This window comes from Tetranychus urticae, chromosome 2 (genome assembly GCF_039701765.1).
Source record: "Tetranychus urticae isolate SD_2017Ah chromosome 2, NJAU_TeUrti_SD_1.0, whole genome shotgun sequence".
Lineage (NCBI taxonomy): Eukaryota > Metazoa > Arthropoda > Arachnida > Trombidiformes > Tetranychidae > Tetranychus > Tetranychus urticae.
Genome location: NC_142959.1, coordinates 13,682,360 through 13,707,881, shown reverse-complemented (window position 1 = coordinate 13,707,881; position 25,522 = coordinate 13,682,360). Strand labels below are relative to the sequence as shown.

The 25,522-nt window shown below is 30.4% G+C and overlaps 1 protein-coding gene across 1 annotated transcript in view; it reads right to left on the bottom strand.

Annotated features, from left to right (window-relative positions):
* The window catches only part of LOC107371453 (IDLSRF-like peptide), a 45,451-nt gene that overhangs the window by 8,813 nt on the left and 11,116 nt on the right, over positions 1-25,522 (bottom strand). Inside the window, exons 3-4 of the mRNA XM_089267591.1 lie at positions 3,025-3,165; positions 1,174-1,326 (exon numbers count right to left, since the gene is read on the bottom strand). Of these exons, the coding sequence (XP_089123717.1) occupies positions 1,174-1,326; positions 3,025-3,165 (294 nt within the window). The remainder of the gene's footprint in view (positions 1-1,173; positions 1,327-3,024; positions 3,166-25,522) is intronic.

Sequence of the window (25,522 nt, the reverse complement as noted above, 5' to 3'; positions counted from 1 at the left end):
CATGAAATAATTGAACAAATTTTTTGATTTTTTCATTGCAATTAACATGATTATATTATTGAAAATATTAATATTACTAGTAATAAAAGAAATTGGACATTTAATATTGAAATATCAAAATGTTCTGTATATTTTCGCATTTAAATATTTCCTTCATTCGATTCAATTAGAAGTTTAATTAAACAATAACCAATTGGTAAATCATTAATTAAAACATGCCTTTAATTAGTTACAGATTACTATTTCACCATTTGGCAAAACAAATTGAATAATATTAATAACTGATTTCGAATTTTCATTTTGTTATTGAAATCTTTCAATTTGCATTGATAATGCAGAATTGATATTAAATTAAAGTTACTAGATTAAATGGATTGCATTAAAGATTAGTTGATTTCGCATTTAAATTGTAAATAAAACCACAAAAAGCTCAAAATAAACTCCAACGTAAAGTAGGTCAGCATTTCAAGGATTCAGTCTAATCAGTCTTTCAGAGATTTGAGTTTGTGCAGGTTTTGTTTTGAAATAAATTTCACTAAAAGTTGAACTAAACAAGCGACTAAACATGTCATCAATTATGAAAATTAGCTTTTCATTAATGCCATAACAAGATAAAAATGTTTATTAAATTTTTTCCAAACAAAAAATGAATAAATAACCAGAAAGTAAACACGAATAAAGTGTTGTGGCCTTATTCATTTCGAGTATAAATTCATAAGATACTCAATCTCGTTAAATTGAGTAGAACCAGTAATCATAAAATGGTGTAAATGCAATCAAACACATTCAGAACTGTTGTTTCTTGAAAAAATTGCAACCTTTAAAACTCGAGCGAAGCAAAGAGATTTTCGAAACACTTCTGAACGATTCTGCCCGATAAACATAAAACTTATTCAATGTTAAAATTCTTGATAAACTTGGATCGACATGGAAATACAGAAAAAAAAGATTCGATCAAGTTAACCTCTGTTCAACTCATAAGTATGTTTTGACCTTAAAGTTAGTATTGATCTATCGGACTCAAAGACGAAGCTCTTAATGATAAATGGAAAGAGATTATATCGAAATCGTTCAATTTCAATCGCCAATGAATTGAACTTAATTTTTCTTGATGAGACAAAATTTTGCACAGACACAATGGAATTGATTTGAGAATAAATTCACGAGTTTTACCTGATAATGCTTCAGCAACTTTTTGCACTCCACCCAAAGGCTCTAAAGCGTCTCGAGCTTTACGACCAAACAGTTTCTCCAAATAATTGGGTCCGTGTTGGGTTAGAAGGGTTTGAAGAAAGTTTGCTGTTTCGTCGATTGGAGGTCTTTTCGCTGTAAAAGTAAAATGAAAGATTTCATTATTTTTGTCTTTTCACCTTCTGTTTCACTTGAAATTAAATCACTTGGGTTAGTCTAAACAGATTGAGAAAATTTGAAATTCGGAAAAAACAATTTTCCAAATTGAAACTTGTTTTCATTTTTGTCATCTTCTCTCGCCATAAGTAATACAAATACTGTAGAGAAACTGGAAAGTTTCAATTTGATAAATAATTTTTATTCCATTGAATTAGTCTGATTGAAATGTTGGTTTTGTGGTGAAATAATCTTGTTTTTGTTGCTCAAAATGATGTTTCAATCAATCAAGTTGCACTTTGAAAGTGAAAATTTATTGCTCCTTCAATATTGAAACTTTTATGACTATTAATTATCAGTAAATCTTGGTTCAAAGTTTTGCGTGAAAATCAAATTCAAACAGAAGACGAATCAATTTTACCTTTTATTCTGAAGCAACATTTTCCAATAAAAAAAACAAGTTTATTCAGTCAATTGAAAATCAGATGGAAATGTTAACAAATACTTCCCCTTCAGCTTGACTGACATTTCGAGTTTTATCAATGAGCAAAGATGTAAAGTAAAAAATCAAAGATGAAAAAGAACTTTGGATTTTTGTTTTTCTTTAAACTGACTGAATAGACATGATACAGTCAGACATGATTCCAAGAATTTCCAAATGTTCTCAATAACTTTACGACTATGTATAAATGTACAACTAAATAAACTCAACTTCATTACAAAAGCGAGTTTCCAGAAAACTTTATCGTTCATTCAAGTTGTAAACTAAACCTTGCCTTTTGAGTCTAAAGGTAAAAGCAAATGTAAAGCATTACGAAATGTGCAATAAAAGTGTTTCCTTTACTGAATGTAAGAAAGTCAAATATTATTGTAACATTCAAAGTTGATTTTCAGTTCGAATCCCTTATAGCTTGTCCATGAATGGACATATTCAATGATTCGATATAAAAGTAAATCATTTAACAGCAAATTATCTTGAAAATTTGAAACGAATGCATTAGAATGATTAAAGTTGAATCGTACGAGTGGGAGTGCTTACAAAGAACCGATAAATAACAATCTTTACAAGATTTTCAAATGAGCAACATGATTGAACAAGTGTTGATAAAATGGAATTCTGAATTAAAGTCGATCAAAGGATTGCTCAGGCTGGAATGAGAAAAATTCAAGAAACTATCGACTTGCAAAAGATGAATGTTTATGAATGAGTCTAATCATTGGGATTTGAATGTTTTTCAGTTTCTCGGTCTGAACTTCGATTCTTCAGGAAACCATGATTGGCACAAAGTTGCCTAGCGAATGAAAAAAGAAAATTTGTCTTTTCTATTTTTTCCGTTTTTTAAAAATTCTCTCTTGCAATTGAATAGTTTATTTGGATTGGAAAGATGTAGGAGTTTTGTTGGAGACAGATTTTGCAATTCCCATGCTTATCCACTGAATTTACAAAATAATCTGACAAAAGCTTAGTCTCTGCAGAATCGCATTTTCTGCTGATACAAAATGGGATTCATTCATGAGTTACCTTCATATTACATTTCTAGACTAAAACAAAGTAATAAAGATTAAGTTAAATTATCTTTTCAAATGTTCATCAGTTTTCCGAAAGTTACGTGAAATTCGTGGATAAAATTCTAAAAATTTGTTCTCCTAGTAATTGTTAATGGCTCGTCAACTTACCTGCTGTACAAAGCCTTGGATCTTCATCGTAATTGTCCTTACAATCAGGTGCTCCGTCACATAAATATTGTATAGAAATGCATACATTTTCTTTCCCTGGACAACGGAATGGCTCGGTTGGTCGGCATCGTTCTGTATCAACTGGACAAGAAGACAGTAAATTAATCATCTTGAATCAATTCTTGAACTCGACTGATAATTGGATAATTTTATGGTTACAAAAAATTCATTTACTGTTGAAAAGCTGGTTCAAGGTTGACATTTAAATATTAAACACAAAGTTGACTAAACAAGACTTGGAAACAATGTCTAGTTTTAGTCGTAAAAAATTATTCATTACAAAATATCAAAATGAAACATTTCTTTGCTTATAATTTGCTTTTTGTATTCTTGTATTGTCTTCAACTTGAACAATGTTCAATGTTGCCAAAGTAAATATTTGATGCAACTTGAAAATCCAGGTTGAAATCCCTTCTACAAGGTCTATTCCAAAATAACCAGAATAGTAATTATTCATTTAACCAAGAAAAATTTTCCTCCATTGCTTATAAAAATTGATCTCGCAAAGCTCATTAATCGTTAAAAGCCCAAAATTATATTCCAATTGAACCTTTGAATTTCATTTCTGTTTCAATCTAATTATTCCTTTCATCAATGACAATCAACTTGAAACTCGTTTGACAATTTGACACTTGAACTGCAATTGAATGGATTCACAAAGAGCATTTCAAGTCTGTTTAACCATTTATGATATCAATGAAAAAGGTTTGAAACGCAAACTTTATTATTACTTCAACATTTTGAGAAAAAAAAGTTTCTCGTTTTTCAGCTGAAAATCCAAAGTTTCTTGTTCTGCTAACAATTTCAAGTTTTCCAATTCTCAAGTGAATTCCTTTCGACTCATCCTTTTCATGGAGAATAATTTGCTCTAGCGATTTTATATCGTGACCAGAATTTCCAATCAACTTTATAGTTTGATAAACTTTTTGCTATTTTCGCGAGCAATTAAAGCTTCTCGATGGCAAGCAATTATCAATCGATAGTGTTGATTGTAATTGAAAGATTGAAATTTTTTGTTCCTTTTTTTCCTTTTCAATTCATTTTCTAATAAACTTTAAATTGCATTAAACCTTGTTCCTTCAGAATAACAGATGAGATCCATTTATATCAATTTTACACTTTTTGTTCTTCTTTTCCTTCTCTTCTCATCTCTATTGAAAGTGAAAATTGATTGACTGCGAACCTTGAAAATGTTCATTTATTATCATAATATTTGTACAACTTTTACACTTCAACTTGTTCACCTCGTTAATGGATAAATATTGTTGTCCAATTTGTTGCTTTTTTGTGTTCAACTTTTCAAATAAATTCAATTTTCTTCATTAACATTACATTGAGCAAATCAAATTAATCATTATTCAATCATTATAGATGATCAGGGGAACAATGGACTGAATAGAACCATTTATCCCATTAGTTGAGAAAAGAGTATTTTTCGAAATTTCCATCAATTCGACTGTTATAAGGAAATGGTCAAATGACAATTCGAAACAACATTCAAGTCTTGACAAGTTGAAACTGATATTAAATTGAAAAGTGAATTCGAAGTGATTCTTTTCGAATGAAAAATCCTTTGAAACAATTCTCGTTTGTCATCATCAGGTTCACTTGTGTGATTATGTTATTTTACACTCCCAGTGAAAAGAGTCGACTCTTGTCGCACTTGAGATATTCATGGAAAAATCAATTTCCATGATATTCTCTGATTCAATAAATATTCATTTTACGCTCTTGATATCGACCGAAGTTAAGGTTAACCAATCGTCATGATTTCTTCAAGATAATCAGATTGACTTCGAATTGAAGGAAGAAAAGAAATGAATTATTGTGTTGATAAATTGAATCAAATGTTAACTTGAACAATTCATTTTTGGATAAATACATTTTTGTTGTTGAATCAAAAGGAAAAGAGCATCAAAAGTTGAACTAACAAGTAAATGCTGCAAGTTATAAACTGTTGATGAATCCACCAGAGATTTTCGAGAGAAGATAAAATTTTCGCATTTCTTTTTTTCTCTCCACTTTTTTTCCATCATTTTCATTTTTATCAACATCATCATCATCAACATTTTCATCTTGATCGTCAGCAACATTTTCCTCTACATTTTTTGCTACTCGGTTGATTCCATTAGAGAACACAAAAAGTTCACCAAAAACAAGAATATCCAAGAATTACCTGTTTCTGTTCCCATGAACTTTTACTCTATTAGTTTCTTTTTCTCTTCAACTTGCTCTTCATTTTTCAGTGAAATGAATAGCTGATTTCATTTGCTTAACTGTTACAATTTTGTGTAAAAAAAGATGTTCAGATAAAACTAATTCCGACACAAATGTTTAGGCAACAAAGTGAAAGTAAAATGAAATGAAAACAAAATGTGAAAATGGTAAATGTTTACAATAATTTACAAAAATCGAGAAAAAAAATTTCTTCATTTTCTTGTTCACCTTATGCTAAATAAATGTAGACATTTAAATGAAAAATTGTATTCAATTATATAAGGGTAAAAAGAAGAAGAGCGAAAAAAGTAAAGAACATGAGAAAATCAAAAACATTGAGATAATCAGGGAATGCAAGGTAAGGAATCCTTTAAGAGAAGTGTAAAACTCCCAAGCGACTGGGAGTGAAAAGTATCAAAAAAGGCTGGAGATGAAAGGAAAGAAGAAAAATAATTCAATTAAATAAAATATTATATTGGATTTGCAATAATAATGAAGATGAAGAAACAGTAATGATGAAAACAAGTGTATTAAGGTAAGAATAGTTGATCCTATTCGGCCATCTAAAATAGCCAGTTAACACGGAAAATGTCCATTATCATTGTTCAATCATGTTTCCAGTTCACGTTATTCACATGAAGTGAGTCCAAATGAGCACCAAATTTTGATCAACTTTCATCTTTCACCTTTGATTAGGGTTATAACCAAATAAAGAAAAGTTTTCACCTAACTTTTGTTCGCCTTGAAATTATCATCAAATATTGATTTACGATTTTCTTGCAGCATTTTTGCGAATTTTTGTGTTTTTCGAATTTTTTCGCTCTTTTTGTTCTTTTCCTTCTTTTCGCTCATTTATCTGGTTTTGGTCATTTTGGTTAATTTCAACTCTACTCCCACTTTACCAGGTGTTTGTTCATTAATTGTATTCTTAGTTTTAGTTTTATTCAGAAGCGAAATAAAAGTAAATTGAAATGTGATTTAATTTTCCGTTGAGAATTGTTGGTTCAGTTTCTTGTTCTGAAATGAGGATAGTTGCTTAGACAAACAGATTTGCCATTCATTTGTGAGAAGCAAAAAAAGGAAGGTTTAACCTTTCATTTGTACCTAATAATCAAGTTAACCAATTCATTTCTGGATGAAATAATTTCACTTGACCCATCAACTTGGTCTTTCTGTGTGTTTGTGAAGCTTATGGTTCAATTAAACTTAATGATGAATAAAACCTAAAAATGGACAGTCAACCTGATCTGGTCTTGGAATCATTAATGAAATCACTTTCGGTTTCAAGTGTTGAGTTTCATCATTTATCAGTTTCATTAGTTAACGAAATTAACAAAAAAAGGTAAACTCTACCAACGAATTTCGTAATTCATTATAATTCATTACTTGTTGATCTGTTAAGAATAATTTCAAGCTCATTCACCAACTATAAATAAACTGATAAAATTTTGTATAATTATTGATGAAAAGTTTTCGCATGAATAATAATGAATGCAAAAAGTTGAAGAAATATTAAAAGTAATTTTATAATGGAACGTGCCATTATAATATTCAGTTTGATTTTATTGTTAATTTTTTTCATGAATATCGATTAACTTTAAATGTTAAAGAGTGAGGATCATTGGCCTGAAGCCCAATGCATGACAATTTGAGGTTGATAAAAGTCGATAATTCCGTTGAATGGATCAACAATTAGAGATTAAATGAGCTTACATCGGATTAGCAGAGTTTCAATTCTAATAATAACTTTCTGTTATCCTTTCCTCACCATTTAGCCCGATATAATCGTCTCATGTTCATACTCTTGAATATGTTTCAAGCAATATGCAATCAATTATATTCTAGATTCACTAGACTTTAGTAAACAGAAAAGCTGACAAGTTCAAGTGAATCTATTAATACTTTGGATTTGCATGAAACATTGGTGCATATGAACTTGTGCTGATCACAACTAAAATAATTTCAGTTTCATTTAGTTCGTTGAGAAAGATGGAAGCATAAATAAAACGAAGAAAAAAGTTGTCCATTTGTTGCAAATTTTATTCCTTTTTCCTTCCGAATACAATTGACCTTTTCCTATTTACAGTTGAAACTCTTGAAAGTCCAGCTTGTCATTATTAGTGAGAATTTGATTTTGTGAACAATTGAAAATTTAATTTTCAATTACGATTGTTACAATTTTCATTGGTAAATGAAACTTGCCAAGGTAATTATGATGGTAAATGAGAGGGTAAACACCGATGTAATGAAGTTGTTGTTTATAGTAAAGAGATTGGCGAAAGTAAAGCCAACATCACTGAGCGCCATTCGAGCAATGAAAATGTCATTCTAAGAGACGAAATTGATAAGTAAAAAGTCAATCATTTCAATGGACTACAATTTTATTTACCCACCTCATGACATGATTGGGCTGTGTTCAATTTGAAGGAAAGTTCATATAAATCTTCCAATCCTTCACGCGATAAGTTGTTCACTGAAACCAGATAGTAAGTCAAAATGATGAAATATAATGTAGCTATTGATATAAATAGTAACCAAATTGAATCAATGCTCATCTTTGGTCCAAGTGACATGACGATGTTTACGATGTTGTAAGTAAAGTATTCAATGTAGTAAAGTGTAATGAACCAACGAAACAATTTTTCAGCACTTTGAGTTGATCGAACCGCATAACTATACTTTTGTCTTAAATCTCTTATTTTACAAAATAAATGACCAAACGATTGGTCAGATGTATCGTGCAAATCGGATATTTGGGAATTGATGTGATTGAAAGCAGCTTTAAGCCAGAAGCAAATGTTGCAAATCATGTTAAGGAAGAATAGAAAGACAAATCTGATGAGCATTTCATGGAAGCAAAGTAAATTGAATACAAATGGATTTACAGTATCAATTGAAATAGCCTTTTGTTGCGTATAGAAAATAATCATGTAAATGATGAATGTCACAATCATAAGGGTCTGGGTGATTCGACGATTTTGTTTGATTGTTCGAACTGCTAATCTGTCCGTTTCAAGGGAAAGCAACTTAATGTGAGAGATGAATTTTCTGAAATGATTCCAATCGAAGGCAAAGAGAAGCATCAAAACTGTAAGCAACACATTGATGGCAACTATCGTAGCATGTGCACAGTCAATTATCATGAGCTTTGTCGTCAATTTGCAGTGGCGAAGAAGGTAAATGTACATGTAAGCGATTCGAAAGGCTGAACTATAAGCAATGGTCAATAAAAGTAAAATTTTGGTTATTTGTCTAAGCAGGTATTTCGACGGCACAATGTATCCATCTAGGATCACTTGATCAGGTTCATTTAAAGCTGTTGGGAATGTCATTTCAACTGTAACTTTCAATGTTTGATCGTCAAATGCGTCTCTCATTTACCAATCAAATGGTTTATCAATCAATGTGATTCCGATTTGGTGAACAAACAGAAATATCTTTTTGTTCAACTCTCGCAGGAAAATTATGTAAACAGAAGTAGACATAATCATTATCGATTTATAGTCATCAATAGTCCATTTTATGAACAATTTATTCAATGAACACTTTTTGCATGATATGAAAATAAGAAAGTTTCTTAATAATGTAACAAAAGTATCGCAAACCAACTATTTAACTATTTATTGTGAGGACAAATTTTGGTTCGATATTCATGATAGTAATGTAACAAGTTACACATTTCGTTAAGTGAAATTTTTCTTTTCGATTCAACAAACTACTTCGATTTTCGAGGCAACCTGACGCTTCGAGTAAGAGTAAGAGAGCAATTAATAATAGCTAATAGTTATTAGCAAATCAATTCAAATTCTTTATAGTTTATCAAAGTGAAGCGACAAAAGAAATACAATGTTATATTAATAATTGTTTTCGAGGACGCCCAGGATTTTTGTCTTTTGTTATGTATTCTGAGGTTTCCATTTGCCAGGTTCAGGGCAACCCTCATCACAAGGAAATTTCCTAGCCTTTTATGTTTGTGTCCTGGAGCACCGAAACACTTTTCTTGCTCATTTATATTTCGTCTATTGTCTCCATCATGTATCTCCATTCTTGGGAGAACGGTAGAGGTCTCTGATGTCATCAGATACGGAAATGTTTGAAATTGTGTTTGCAAACGATTTGGACTAGTTACATCGTTCATATACTGTATCACATTGATAATCCGATGTATTCGTACAGGTTCAATGAAAGCAATTAGTTAAACTATTTTAAACTTTTGATTGTCTAAACATTTACATTGATAAACTATTTCAGTCGATTTGATTGAGTACTTCGATTTCTTTTGACTGTTAGCAGTTTTTATTTTTTGATGTTTCCTTTTATTTCAGTAACAGCTAACTTCAAACCGAGCCTAAAAATTTTAGTTTATTTTCCCATTCAATTGATCAAGTAATTTGGAAATCGATTGCTTTAAAATGAAATTAAACTTGAATAAATTGATAACCAAATCAATTGGCAATTTCGTTGTTTCCATTTCTTCAATTCTAATGGTTAGCATGGAAATTATTCAAAATCAGAATGTAATGAATCAACTATCGTCAAAAGAAAAACCTTTCACCAACCATTCTATTCATTTTAAAGCAATTGATGTTTAACTCCAAGTCAAAAGAAGTCAATTGTTTGAAACTTTAGTTTGGTAAAGTAAATTAACGTAATTGAAACATGATAATGTAACAAAATTTTACACCAGTTTACACCAACTAAATTACATGGGCGTTTGGTGTTCAATGTTGAAATTGAAATGTTGCTCTAGACGGAAATGATGATCAAGGGTTAATCTGTTTACCAAGAAATTTACTCAAATTTTCATTGTAAAGGTTTGCTTTTCCCTGTGTTTATCTTTTCCTTTTTTCTCATGTTTGCCTTCATCAACTCTCACAGCATCTTAATTGGAATCAACCTTGAACTTCCAGTCAATATCATCTCTTGTTTTCCTTTTGTTTTTATTTATCATTTATTTTATTCATTTACTTTGATATAGTTATTTATTTAGTTGAGTTGCCTTTCAGTTAAAAGTGAAAATCCTTTTCCATCAAGAAACAACAGTTAATGGGCAGCCTAAAGACATACACATCCACACACACACAAAAAGTGGATGATAATTATGTTCACTCTAACACTGACCATCATCACTCTCATCAACATCATCAACTGTCAACTTGCAGTTATTTTAGCTTACAATTCACAAGAGATTAACATTAAATTAGCCTTGAGTCGTTGGTTAGTTTCTGTCTTTTCCCATCCATTTGCAATACTATTCATTGTAATACCTTGAAATGTATTTTTTGTCTCTTCACAAGATATAAAAATCTGTTAATTTGATATCACCAGCAATTACCAGAATCGCCATAATAACAACAATAATAATCAACATCAAAAATCGAGCAATAAAACTTGTCCATTGCACAAAGACACTGATCCAAACCAAAGAACGACATAAATTGTTCATTTCAATTCAACAAAAAAAACGATAAAAAATCCCTTAATTTACAATCAAATAAATGTATCAATCCCTGTAATAAAGAATTTCTCAAAATTCTCAAAATTCCCTCTCAATCAACAAGTAAACTTATTCTAATGATAAAATCAATTTGCCGAAATTCTGAAGAAAATAAAAGTTCCAATCTCTCATTAAAAAGTCTCTTTCTATCGAATAAAATGTTGAAGTTAAATGTAGAAATGAAATTTTCCAGAAATAAGCTGACGAATCATTATCAGAATTCAAATGTATCAACTCATTATTGAGTTGATTTTCAGACAACAAACCTTAATATGTTATTAACGATAACAGCGTTATTAGTCAACTTGGCCACAATCATGACATTTTGTGCACAAAACAAGGTTGACTTTGGCAGGAATGCCAGTTGATTGCAAGTTGCTTATTCATTTCTATTTTTTTTCTTTATACAATTCTTTATTCCCTCGATGACGAACCAACCAATTTTACTTTTCCTATTGTACATCATGATGATTATCATGACTATCATCTGTTCATGTCTTCTTCTTCCATTGAGTCAACTTTTTTTCTCTCTCTTTGATTATTCATTATTGGCAAAATCAGATAAAGAGTTGAGATGAAAAACTCGATAAAATGAAAGTTATCAATACTTTATCAACTCCCAGTCGGAGGTTATTATGTGCAACATTAATGGACTTTAATGACAAGTTGTGTTCAATATGAAATGAAATTAGAGTTACATAAAGTTTCCAGGTAAATTCAAATGAATTTGGTTGAGAAGAGGAGAAAAAAACTTTCAATTGAATTATTTAAAGCATTTCTAATTTATTAAGTTTCAAGTTTTTCTCTGTGAATCATGAATAGTTGCTCAAATGAGAATCTTGAGATTCTTGAGAATTTTAGATTTGAATGAAGACGAAGAGGAAAAAAAGAAGCAAAATTCATCATGTAACGTCGAGTGTAATCAAGGTTATGAAAATGAAAAGTTTGGTGAAAAGTTAATCTGAATAAATTGATTTCACCAATCTAAGAATGTTCCACTAAAACTATTATAATAATGATAAAAGTTCAATCCCTTATGAGTTTCATCTCGTTTAGATTCATCAGTTTAATACGGCATTTTGCATTGTATTAACAGGGATTACCTTTCAATGCCTTTTGTTTTACCAAAGCAAATTCACAATTAGCTAATTGATCTTTACTGTCTGTCATTTGATGAAACAATCTGACGAGGGAAACATTGATCAAATTACTTTGCAAGCAAATAACAGTTTCAAATTGATTGACAATTATAGTTTTGTTTTTTACTTTTTACAATTATTTTGCTTGGAAATTACAAACTTTGGTTTCTATTTTCAAATCTTTTTCAGCTCATTATTTCTTATTTAACTTATTTGCAAATTCAAATCTTTTCTGATCGCTCATTATTCGGAAAAGTTGATGATTTACTCCTAAATCGCACCTTGTTATTTCGTGATTAATTTTTGAACACAATTTCCTTCGAATAGATTGTTTGCTAATGAAAGGATGAGATTTCGATATTGATAGTGGAAACTTTCATTGAAGCTGAAAATGTTGAAGAAATATTTTGACTTTAAGTTAGACAGGATATGGAATCGCACCTCTTGGAATTGCATGTTTGGGTCTTTAACGATTTCCCTAAATATCTAAAGATGCTAATGTTTTGCAAGTTTTGTTGTGTCTGCTTATTCTATGTGTAGTTGAATGAAAAGTGATCGTCTTTGGTTGAGTTTGATCAATTGGTTTCCCAACTGTTAGTGAAAAGTGTGCGTTATTGACAATATCAAGTCTAACTTATTAATACTAGTTATTTACTCTAAAAATATGTATATTCACTGATTTAAGAATCGATTTGCACCTTTTTGCTATTAATTATCATAATGAGATGTTCATTATCCTGTCATTCATGTAGATCACTCCATTTACTTGATTAGCATATTTTTCTTTGTTCCTTGTTCCTGGGCTGTGCAGAAGTAAAGAAAGTTGCAAGTTCAATCAAAGGGATTAGAAACTCTTGTTAGGTTAAGCGTTACATGGAATCATAATAAGAATGCAACAGAAAATAAAAGTGCAAAAGACTGAATTTATGAAATTTCAAAGTACGATTTCAATTTTGATCAATTTTTTTGGAAAAATATTGAGTAAAACCAACAAAACATTATAACATCTTGATAATGGAAAATAATACTTGCTTTTGTTGCAAAAAAAGCGACTGAAATGGTAGTAGTTAGAGTCACAAATGCAGCCAACAACAAAGAAAGACCACTTTTGAGCTACTTTGCGCAGCATCGCTTTTGTAATAACAGAAAAGAAAACAAGTTTGAAAGCATCTTAGCTGCTTTGGTGAGGTTGTTAAAGACCCGTGACCTGTACACTCCTAGAGGATGCAGGTTCATGTCCAGCCAAGGCAGTCTAAGGACTAATCGAGAGATCCGGTGATGGGTCATTCGACTTTTTGCTTGAAAACTCTTCAAAAGTGTTTTCATTGTTTCTCTCTCTCTCTAAGAAAATGTTCAAAAAGAGTCTGCCTTTTCATGTGTTAACCTTTTGTTGTATCAAATGCACTCAACCTTCTGAAACACTTGCTCATTAGGTTTAATGTTGATGAGTCTATGATGATGTATATTTGCATGGGATGAAAGATGCAAAACATAATGTTACAAAGTATCGAGAAGCAATAATTCAAAGGTAAACAAGTTTCAATGTAAACATTTTAACGAAACCTGGAATTCGCTGTTGATATTCGTAATTTGAAACAACCCCAGCAGTTGCACCTTGAATCAACAGAAGCTAATTAAACTTCACATTTGTAGCTTAATGTAAATTTCAGCAGCAATATAAATTGTTATCGTTTTCCCATTTTTCAACACTTTAACTCGAAACAAGAAAAAGTTTGTTTACTTTCCTTGAGGTTGAAAAGTGGAAGCCAAAAAATATTAAAATGTTTAGCTAATGTACAGCTATGAATATAAAGTATCATTCAATGTCAAAACAACTGTCATTTGTTGCAATATAAGCCAAGAAAATAAACTCAAGTGAAAGTTCAATTGAAAATGAAACTATTTGGAAAAATATGAAATATTTAAAGCTTAAAAGTTCAACTCGACAATAGCATTACTTCAGTGAACAAAAGGTTTCCCAGACTTGCATAGCCTTGGGTTTACTTGGAAAAACATTTGCATCGAAACCAGAAAACATCAACAAACATTAACACTGAAAATGAATTACGAATCCATTTTTTCGCTAAAAGCTGATTATTTAGGAACTAACATTAAACAATAAAAATATCTTTTAACTTTCAATTAATGGTCCAACTCAAAAGCTAAATCACTGAGAGACAATTCAACCAACAAGCTCTATCTACTATCGAAGCTCAAAGAATTTCGAAAGATGTTTAAATGGAATCTTTTACTCGATTTATTTGCAAAATTATTCATTTTACTTTTCCTGTGAAACAATCAATTTCATGGGAAATTCGTGGAAACTAATTCTAATTCTTAGCGCTTCTAATTCATTGTATTAATCAACTTCTGTTTTTTGCTCTTTTTCCCTTCATTTCGTATTCTTTGCTTAATTTTCCATCTTGATCAATGATCTCAAACATTAATCTGTATTTGTTTTTGCTTGGCTTTTATCTTGCAAAATTGTATTCCAACTGAACAATGGTGAAAATAGTTAGTTGAACTTTACACTAAACAATCTCATGAGCTTCACTTTTATTGCACAAACAAACTTTATCGTTCATCAATCCAATTCATTGTTTGCTAATTTACTTGTTTCGTTTCTCCTTCCAATCATAATGTTGGTAAAGGTTAAAAGAGAAGATCAAGAAACTGAAACGAATGTTTTTTTTCTTCAGGTTAAAGTCTGGAAACATGAGAAAATATTGACACCATTTTGTATCATTTTTTTGTTCTTTCTTAATTTTCTTTGAACAAGCAAAACGAATCATCGATTGTTCAAGTTAATCGGAAGTTTAAGTTTTTTTTCAGTTCTCATTGTTCAAGGCTTTTTGTCACACAATCAAGTGACTCCTTCAAGTTTACATTATTACTCAAAAAAAGACTCCAAGATTGATGCAACACAATAATGGCTTCACTTTTATTCTGATGAAAGGTGGAACAGGAAATTTTACCTTTATCAGAGTTAACATTGTTTCAGAACAACTTCCGGAGGGAAGAATGAAAATAAAAAGAAAGAGTTGACAGTTTGATTGGAATCAAAATGAGAAGGTAAAACGCAAGTAATCAATCAAAGTTGTATCGAGTTGCAGGATAAACGAAGAAAGAAGAAAACGAAAAAAAAACGAAAATCTGATCAACTAAATATCGTCTATTAATAAAGGTCATTAAGTGTTGAATCAATAGCAGGAATGAGTTTAAATGAATTTCAAAAAGAATAAAAAAGAATATAAAATTCGCCTTAAAATCAATAGAGATTTACCTCACTAACTACTGACCTAAATACAAAGTCGACTAAATTTACAATAAAAGTCGAAGTAAAATACGATAATTGGGAACATCATTTACAGTGCTTTGAATAACAATTCAGTTTCTGTGACAAACTTTGATTCAATCAAAATCTGGAAAATGGTATTCCATAAATAATATCAATCATTGTTACTTTTATGAGTTTCGATAGTTTTTTAAAAGCTATTGATGGTTGAATTTTGATTAAAGGTGAAAGATTTTATTTTCAATGATTTAAATGATGAATCGATTTTCCATTGAATAGAGTTATTAAAGATATTGATTTGTTAAGAGTGCAATGAGCCATTGGGAGTTTAACTGATGAACTGCTCCAATTCCCATTCCATGTAATTTATCTTTGGATGAACTTACATCTGTCAACTGGTAAATTTAGTTATAATGAAAAATTAAATAGCTGAATAGTGAATGGAAGAAAATGTTGACCAGAAAAGAATCAAATTTTAAATTTAAATCTAGTTTGAATTTCAGATGAAAAAGGTTCAATTCAATTGGAAAAGAAGAAATTGTTTGTCCAATTGCTGAAAATTTTATACTTGAAGACAAAAAAGTCAAAGATGCTTCCATTAATATTGAAATGGTAAAAAGTTAAGCAAATAACAGAAAATGGAACAAATTGTTGATTCGAAAAGAAGAAGAAAAATTGAAATGCAAACGAAATGCGACTTTATTCAACTAATTTTGATCAACTTATATTCTCAATGATATTAAGTTCAGTTCGATATTCAATGATAAGCCATAAATAGACGGAAATAAAAGAAAAGTAATAAGTCATTAAACATTAACAGAAACGAATAGAATTGTAATTTTGATGGAAAATGCGAAACTCGAAATTTCTACAGTATATTGTTATTTCAATTCTTTACTACAAGTATATTCATAACTAAAACTCGATATTTTCCGAATCTTGCTAGACTCTTATTACATTCAAAAGAAGGTAACGGTTAAATACTTTTTTAAGAAATTTTTGATAATCACATTCATCTTTTACTCTTAGGCCCACCAAGCGACGGCGACCAACTTCCCATACTCAAACGACTTAAAATACTTCAATTTTCTATTGATAACCGTACTTTAGCAATTTATTTTGGTTCCAAGTTGCTGGATTTATGTCCAAATCTTCAAAGTGCCCATATTTACTTGCGATGCAGCCACATTTTTGTTGATGAGTCATTAAAACACGAATCTTTGCGAGATTTAGTCATCGAATTTGTAAGTATCATTCGATTTTAAATGTATACATCTATTTGTGCAATATCTTTGCATTTTAATTCCAGATCAAACCTAATAAGAAAGGTTTATCATAACAAAAGTGTCTGAATTCATTTGTATTAATCTTCTAATTTGTATATGCTTAGTATGTTTTTAGATACAAGGACACTTTCAACTGGCAGGAATGGAAAAAAATGCTAAATAAATATCCAAACCTTAAAAATCTTGCAATTAGAAAATGTATAAGTCTGGTAAATGATCACGTATAGGAAATAGTCCATATTTTACCAAAATTGTTTTTATTTGATGTCCGTGACTGTCCGGCAATCACTCAAAGGGCTGCTGATTATATTCAAAATTATAATAGACTACCGGGCGTTTTTTTCATTTTACGCCTTCATGCAGGCATAACTCACGAACGGTTAGTGCAACAGACTTCAGACTTGAACCATGAGCTTATCTAGATTGCACAACGATAAGTTCAAGTGCTCAAGGCTATTCAAGGTCAATTCTTCATTTGACCTCTAATTGACATTGAAAGGTCATTTTCTGAAATCGCAAAATTTGTGATCCGATAGTGTTAGTTGCATGTTCATAACTCATACTGGCTTAAGGATATGGGTGATCCCTTAACAAGCAGTTGATCAGGAAAAATTCATTCCATCTTTCCAATGGTATGAGTTATGGATATGGAACTTGCGATTTCAGAAAATGACCTTTTAATGTCAATTAGAGGTCAAATAAAGAATTGACCTTGAATAACCTTGAGCACTTGAACTTATCGTTGTGCAATCTAGATAAGCTCATGGTTCAAGTCTGAAGTCTGTTGCACTAACCGTTCGTGAGTTATGCCTGCATGAAGGCGTAAAATGAGCATATACTATATTAATAAGGAAGATCATTGGGAAAATGACCAATCCATACAATTCAATCGAATCTATCGCTGTTATCGAATCTGAAGTTATCTGATCTTATTTTTTGATCAACTTATATTCTCAATGATACTAAGTTCAGTTCGATATTCAATGATAAACCATAAATAGACGAAAATAAAAGAAAAGTAATAAATCATTAAACATTAACAGAAACGAATAGAATTGTAATTTTGATGGAAAATGCGAAACTCGAAATTTCTACAAAATATTGTTCTTTCAATTCTTGAACTTTTCTTAGTTATCCATTAGCGATTGACATGACAATTTTAAAAGTTCAAGCGCCTCTTGTAATTATGACTTTGGCAAGTTCAATGGGTTGAGTTCACTTATCATCAAGATTTTCATCTTTCTCTTTCTATTGCATTAGCCTTTGAGCCTTTTAGGTATTTGTTCCGGTGAAGCAAACTTTTAATGTTGGATTATTCAGTTGATTTGATTCTCCTGGCAAAGAGATTATCAAATGCTCATCTGAATTGGTTATTGAAAAGCAAAACAGAGCAAAGGATAAAGTCGATTAATTTTTGAGTCACTCTGCAGTCGAACCAAATCTTGTGCTTCATTTCAGTTCAATGGACTGTTTCAGTATTTGATTGGCTTCACCATTTTTAGGATCAATTCACTTTCCAACAACACTAAACTCAAACAACTTTCCTGCTTAATTGGTCAAAGTTTAATCCAATTTTCTCGTCCCACACTTTCTAATCAAACTAGAATCGTAACCATTTTTGAAAATTTCAGATAAACTCGATTTCCAAAAGTCATTCCATTCGTTAAGAAACTTTTCTTGGTTCGAAGCAATCAAAGCGTTTCATCAATAATGAACAATATTTAGAATACTTGAAAGTCGAAACATTTTCTATTCAGTTTGTTCCATTTAACGCATTTTTATCATTGAAACAATTTAAGGTTTGAAAGTTTACACTTCGACTTGAGATTGAAATTTCAAGACCAAGTTGGAAGAAAAATCTTCTGTTTTGAATTCGAAAAGTTGTGACAAAAGTCAAAAATGTTGGAAGTCAATGTTGACGTTGAAGTGAATATCATTAGAGACTTGATTCATATTCTTTGCACATTTTTCGTTGCGTTTTGTTTTACTTTTGAAAGCTTCTGCTCAATCCATCAATCGAAATCTAATATCACTTTTATATCACTTTATTCATTAAAAAATTTATCCATTTTACCTTCAACCCAACGTTTTGGTACATTAAATTTTGAACCTTTTCACCTTTACTTTTCTACTTTTCCCACTTTATAAGTGAACAGTTAGTTCAATTGTTAACAACAATGAAACAAATCTTTCGATTGTGATGAAGATGAAGTGCAATAAGTTGACAAATAAAAGGACAAATACCCTATTCTGATCAGAGTTCAATTTAAATTTCCTTTTAAATGTTGATAACTATCATTTTACCTTCCATTTCATTCAGAGTTTTTTCAAACTAATGCAAAGTTTATGCTTGATTCGATTAAACATTGAAATGTGAATACATTATCTCAGAACCTTTGACAGAATACAAAACGAAAAAATCAATTTCCATTTTCCCATACAAATCCCACTTTGAATTAAAGTACCAATTGACTTTTAATTAGCTCATATCGAATTGCATTTTTCGCCTTCTCATTCCAAATAACTTGCATTGCATGTAAAATAGGCTGAAGAAGAAGCAGAAAATTCTGAGGAAAATATTTCGAAAGTTCTGCAAATCTTAAGAGTCTATTGAAAAATTGATAAACTTTTGCTTTGTATCATAACTCAACATTGTAACTCAATAAGCTATAATAAATGCTATAATCTGATACAAAAGTTTACATGAAATGTTATCAGATGAAATATTCTGACAAAATGCTCAAGGGTTTGAAAAGGGTGCAAAACTAACAAGTAATTCAAAGAAAATGAAGTTCAAGTTGAAAACTGTTTGGATTCTTCAGCTTTTCTAAACATTTGAGTTTCGATGAGTTTACTTCCGAGTCAAAGTTCACTCTAAAGATTATAGTTTGTCTTTAATAGAGGAAAATCTTTCATGAACCAACAAATGAAACGAATCGAAACTTTGAAACTTTTTTGCTGGAAAAATACATTTTATTGCAACCTTATGTACATTTTGTAAAGTTAATACAGAATAATCAATTCATGGAAACATTATCAATCAAAAATTGAAGAAATCTGTTTCTTTGAAAACTAAGAAGGCAAGAATTTTAATAAAAATAGATTGCTATAAATATATTTGAAGCTCTTTTCGCTCAACAAAACTTTATCATTGTGATTGGAATATTAAACGAGTTGAAAATACATTTTATTCATTCATCATCATTATTCGTTATATCACCAATAAGAGAATCACCAAAATCTCGAAAGAAAATACAAAAAGATATTCTTTGAGAAAAAAACTTTCTTTGACCGATTCTTTGTAATAATTTTCACTTTAAAATATTCTGGTTAATAAAGAGATAAATTCGATCTAAAATGATAATATTTCATTATAAGCTTTTAAGGATTCAATCAACTTTATTTAAAAGGCTTTAGATGAAAATTATTAAAAATGGAAATCTTGAAAATCTTTTAAAAGAAAAATTATTTTGTTGAACAAATGTTAAAATTATTATATTATACAAAATTTTGATCTTTTTGAGACTTTTTCAGTTTCCATTTGATTCATTTGTTTCAAATTATTGTTGAACACTTTTGACATGAAAGCTAATCTGTTGTGTTTAATCAAATCAATGCTAATTTCAAACCTTTTAATTTGCATTACTTTAACAAACTGTATTCTTGAATCAGTAAGGAAAAGTTGATTCTTCTTTAGCATCATAAATCATTCAGGTTTGCCTGGAAATGCCAAATGAAACATTTTCGCCTTTCTACTTCTTCCATCACTTATTTTGTTTCTCATTAAACCTTCAAGTTATATTCATCATAATCGTCATCATCTTTACCTGTTCCATGCTAGAAACATGTACATTTGGCGAGAATGAGAAAAAAAGTATTTTTTCTTCTGAATATTTTCGCCTTTTCTGTCGAGAAAAAACTTTTCAATTCTCATCAATGTAACAACATTGAATGGCTGTGAGCAACAAGGAAACTTGGTAGACACTTATTACAATTAGTGAATGAACTTTCACTATCAATTAGTGAGAATAATGATTTACTTGATAATATCGAAAAGGTTATCGTTTCGAAGTAAAATCAGTAATTAATTGCAATTCTGATTAATCTTGTTAAGTTTAATTTTCCAACCAAAATCTAATTACTTTATCATGTAACGAATATCGTTCAATTATCACTTTTTCCATCATTAGCTCGCTTCATTATGCAATTGAATTTCCATTGAATTTCGAAACAATTTCAACAATTAACTTGGAATGATGAAAATGAGTCAAATTTTAAAGTTAAAGTTGGAGTTAAAAGGAAAAATTTTGTCATGAAAATATCTAAAAATTTCATTTACCAAATCTTGTCTGTTAATGATGTTTAACTTGCGTGAGAAAATATCAATTTGAAAATTCTGTTAATATTTTCCAAGTCGAAAATGATTCAGCTTTTTCCATCAATTTGATAATCTTTTAACGGAAAACAAATGCTAATGGAAACATGAAAGTTAAAGTCGATTGAAACAATGAAAGTATTATTTGGAGGAAAAGAAGAGTGAAAAATGAAATGAAATGTTCATCTGCATGGTAATAGAGCTCATCTACGATCACTTTTTCATGTTTAAAGTATAATGTTGTTCATTATCATTTGCATGTTCATTGGTTTCAATCCATTTCTTAGCTCAACCAAGCATCATGAGTGTAAAGAGAAAAAAGAAATCAATATTTTTCCATGAAATTTAAAGGCCAAAAAGAGATTACAACTCGAAATAGATTTTTCTTGAACAGTAAATAGATAAAGAATGATTCCATTTTTTTCTCTCTCTCTTCGTTCAACTTTTACTTTTCCAGATATTTCAATTGTGAATAATAATGATTATAAATTAGTTTTATCTGTTACCAGTCAATTCCTGCTGGGAATGAGTAAATAATGAATAATAATATTGAATGATAAAAGGATTTCAACTTTTGCCTGCCATTGTAACAAACACTTAACTTTGCTTCATGAGAAGGGGAAAATGAACATTCCATGAGAAAACAAAGTTGATTAGAGAAGTTCAAGTTGGAGTTACAATTTTTCAAATGAATCTTTTGTTTTCCCATTTTCCATATATCATGTTATAAATGACACTATCTTGCTCATCTGTTGAGATAACCTTCAGTTTAACCCTTTTCCTTTCTTGTTTACTCTTTGTTTTTCTAAATATATTATTATTCCCATTTTTGACTCTCTTTTGTTGGTAACGGTAACAGGGAGTGAAACCTTTGAATAAGATCAACTAGTGTGATAACTTTTACCTCCCTGTCTAAACTTATCTCTTCTGTTGTTTCAAGCATCAAGTGAACAAGTCAAGTAAACAAAATGGAATCAAATTTTTGTAAACCATTCAAGAATCTGTTTGTGTGTGTGTGTTTATGTTAACTTGCTTATATCACTCCAAAGTGGATAATAAATTAACTCCCAGTTGACAGTTATTATTTCCGTTTCTTTTCAAAGGTTCATCAGTTTAATTATTGCTAGTTTTATTAGTAGAAGAGAATAAATTATAATGTTAATCTAATGGGTAAACAGTGCGAACAAGTGTAAAAAAGGTAATTGAATTGTGATTGGAAGGAGCACAATAAAAGCTGTCAATGACGAAGAATAAACTTGCAATTTTTTGACAGCTTTATAACTACGAAATTTTGAAATTAGCTTGGAGTTGCTTTTGAATTGCAGGGAGTTTTTCAAGAATTTTTTTGATAGAATTCGAAATCGTCAGAATTCAAAGGTATACACGATCATCAAACGTTTAGCATTTCGCGTTAACGTATTCTATAGCTCAATAATAATTTTCGTTTGCTGTAAAAGACCACAGGTAGCCATGAAAGTTGGAATCAGTTGAAGAGCCTGTGGCAGCAACCAACTTTAAGTAAACATAAAAAGTTACTGGGAGTTTCTCTTGAGTTGCTGGGAGTTTTAAGCGTATTTCGTTGGCAAAACTCTAGGTTGCCGAAATTCAGAAAAATTAGCTCAAGACTACCACCAATGAAAGTTTTGAGCTTCAGATGAACATATTCTGAGGTTAAATATTGACTTTCGTTTGGTTGCGATAATAATATGATAGTAGATAATAAGATAATAAAATGATGCTCATAGAAGTTGGAATCCACTAAGGAGTGTGTTACATCTTTTTGACTTCATATGCTTTCAAAGTTGAAATGCTTCAGGTGACGAATTCAACCGAATAATCGATATCGATCATTCCCAGTCGAGTAAATTTTTATAATAAGCTTTATTCAGTCAAATTGTTTCATTATGGATTTAATCGGAAATAAAATGGATTTTCACTGATAAATTTTCCTATGGGAATTGCCTTTCAGCATGGGAAAATTATCATCAAAGTCAAACTAATAACGTGATGGAAATTTTTAAAAATGACTTTGAAGGGAGGAATAAAGGTCAAAAGTTTTATCATAGATCATCTCGAAACTCGTCATTTCCTCCTCTTTCTTGTGAAAAGGCTTGCTGTGCTGAGAACTGTCTGGTAGTAAAGAACATAAATCTCAATGCTTTTAAAAAACGAGTGGGAGGGATAAAAATAACTCCCTGTTCTAAGAATTTTACTAATCAAATATTAAAGATAAGGTAATATGAAGAGTTGCAGGAACCAGAATAATGGTCAAATTTGCATTTATTGTGTTGATTATCAAGGTAAATTCAACTCAATCAATTTGAAATAATTTCATTATTCAAGTCTTGGACCCAAAACCAGATCAATTTATTGATTATTTTACGAAGCCATTTGAATGATTTTATCGCAATCAAGTTTCCATCCTTTACAACATTTAACAAGTTACATCCATAATAAATGATGTTATCACTAAAACGTTCACTCCCAGTCAAGACATTGAACCATTAACCTTGAAAGTTTAAGAGTTGAAACGCTTTAGACAGTTTAGTGACTTGATATTTCACTGACTTGTCTTATCATAACTCATTTAGTGTCAGTCTTTACTGCCAAATAGGTTAAAGCATCGAGTACAGAACAGGGAATGAATTTATATCAACCCATCAATCCCAGTCATTCCAAGTCAAGAATTGATAAATAATGTTGATTAAACTCTAATAAGCTCTAATTGGCCAACGAATAAAAATTTTCCTCTTCAATTGCGTCTCATTTTGCAACGAAATAAAACATCCAAAAGCTAAAGATAACTTGGCAAACTGTCCATTTAAACTGATTTGGATGTTGAAACTGTTCTCCCATTCAGGGAAGGCAAAAAATTGTCTCTTCCAAGTTAATAAGATTATAACACTTTTGAGACTGAATAAATTGTATTTGACTTGGATTGTTCATTATACCAAAAGATATTCAAGAGTAAAGAGTAAACTCAACTGGAAAACTCTTTGTTTCTCAACTCACAAAGCAAATTTAATACAAATACAAATGATTCTCTTCATTGGTCAAATGATAATTTAATTTATGTGGACAGTTTTAATCTTGTTGTTATCAACTGACAGCTACCAAAAAAAGGATGACAGGGTAAAGCATAACAAGCCAGGTAACAGGGAGAGAAAAGCCTCAAGATATAAAGGCTGAAAAGGATGATGAAAAGTGATGCAAAAAGAGTTTCGAAAGGTGACAAAAGAAAGAAACAAGAAAAGTTTCGAGTTCTACCAAAAGAAAGAGAAGAAGAAGAAAGGAAAAAGAGGATAAATTCATCACAAGTGGTAATCACAATAACAATAGGTAAAGGTAATAAACTAATAGGTAAAGGAAAAGTTGTAAAGTTAACATTTTCTTCTCATGGGAATCGGTGAATGTCGCAGAATAAATCGTTAGACAGAGATGACGATTATTACCTTTCAAAGTGATATTCTGAACAGAACATTATATTGCAGCAAAAACTTGGGCAATCAGATTTGAAATGAGAAGTGCAATCATGACCAATAAAGTTTCAACCCTTCCAGTTGCTTCATGTTGACCGAATTATCTCTTTCCATTAAAAGGCAAAACCTTACCATGAATTATCTAAACCTGAGCAACACTTGTGACCATTGAGTTTAAGCTTTTTATGATTGAAGTTGAGAAGAGTTACTTTCGTAATGTAATCGCAAGTCCAACTGGTTAGCTGATTGTTTTCCCTGGTCACAATTGATTATCCTGTTAATCATCACTCCTTTCAAAGGTTCAATAAATTGCTTTAATTTCCTGACTCGAATCAATGTTCAAGTTTGTCTCTTGTTTTAAACGGCAAACAGAATGAGAAAGGATTGAAAATGGTTGAGATGAATTAAAATGAATAACAACATTCAATTTGAACCAATAACTATAAATTAGATTGAAATGAAAAAAAAAGTTGTTCCTCACAATGGAATGGACTTGAACAGTTTTATTGTCAATTATATTAACCTTTTCTTTTGCTTGGCGATAATTTAATTGACAACATTGAGACAAAATGAACACTTTCCAGTCTTTTGTCTGCCATTTATTGACTTTTCTTGTAAGAAATATACTTCAACACTCGATATTAATCAATTATCAATCAATTATTGGTTACATTGAAAAACCTTTACCAAGCAACAATTGAAAGACGTCAACCTTTCATTATTTGTTTCCAACTATAAAAATTTTCAATACAAATCAAGATTCGTAGATGAAATTGAAATATCTAAAGATCGATGTGAAAGCTAATGAGGCTTGTTAAGAGGTTTTGTGGTTGGAAAGAGTTTACAGCCTCGATTAATGAGCCTTTTTATTGTTATTTCAATTGGAGTTTCATTAGCTTCGAACTGGAAATGTTTTAAATTTTTCACTTTCCCTGTTTTCGTAAAAGTATTTCACAAAATTGGGATTTTTTTAATCTAAAGTGACTATTTAAGCCAGCTTTTGATTCACTCATTGGAACAGTGACTTAATCATTTGATAAGTTGATCTTTTTCAGTTCAATTATCTGATTCCATTTGTTGATTTTTTGAATAAAAATCCATTTCTTTCTACATTCAGTTATAACAACAAATTTTTTAAGGTCAACCTGTT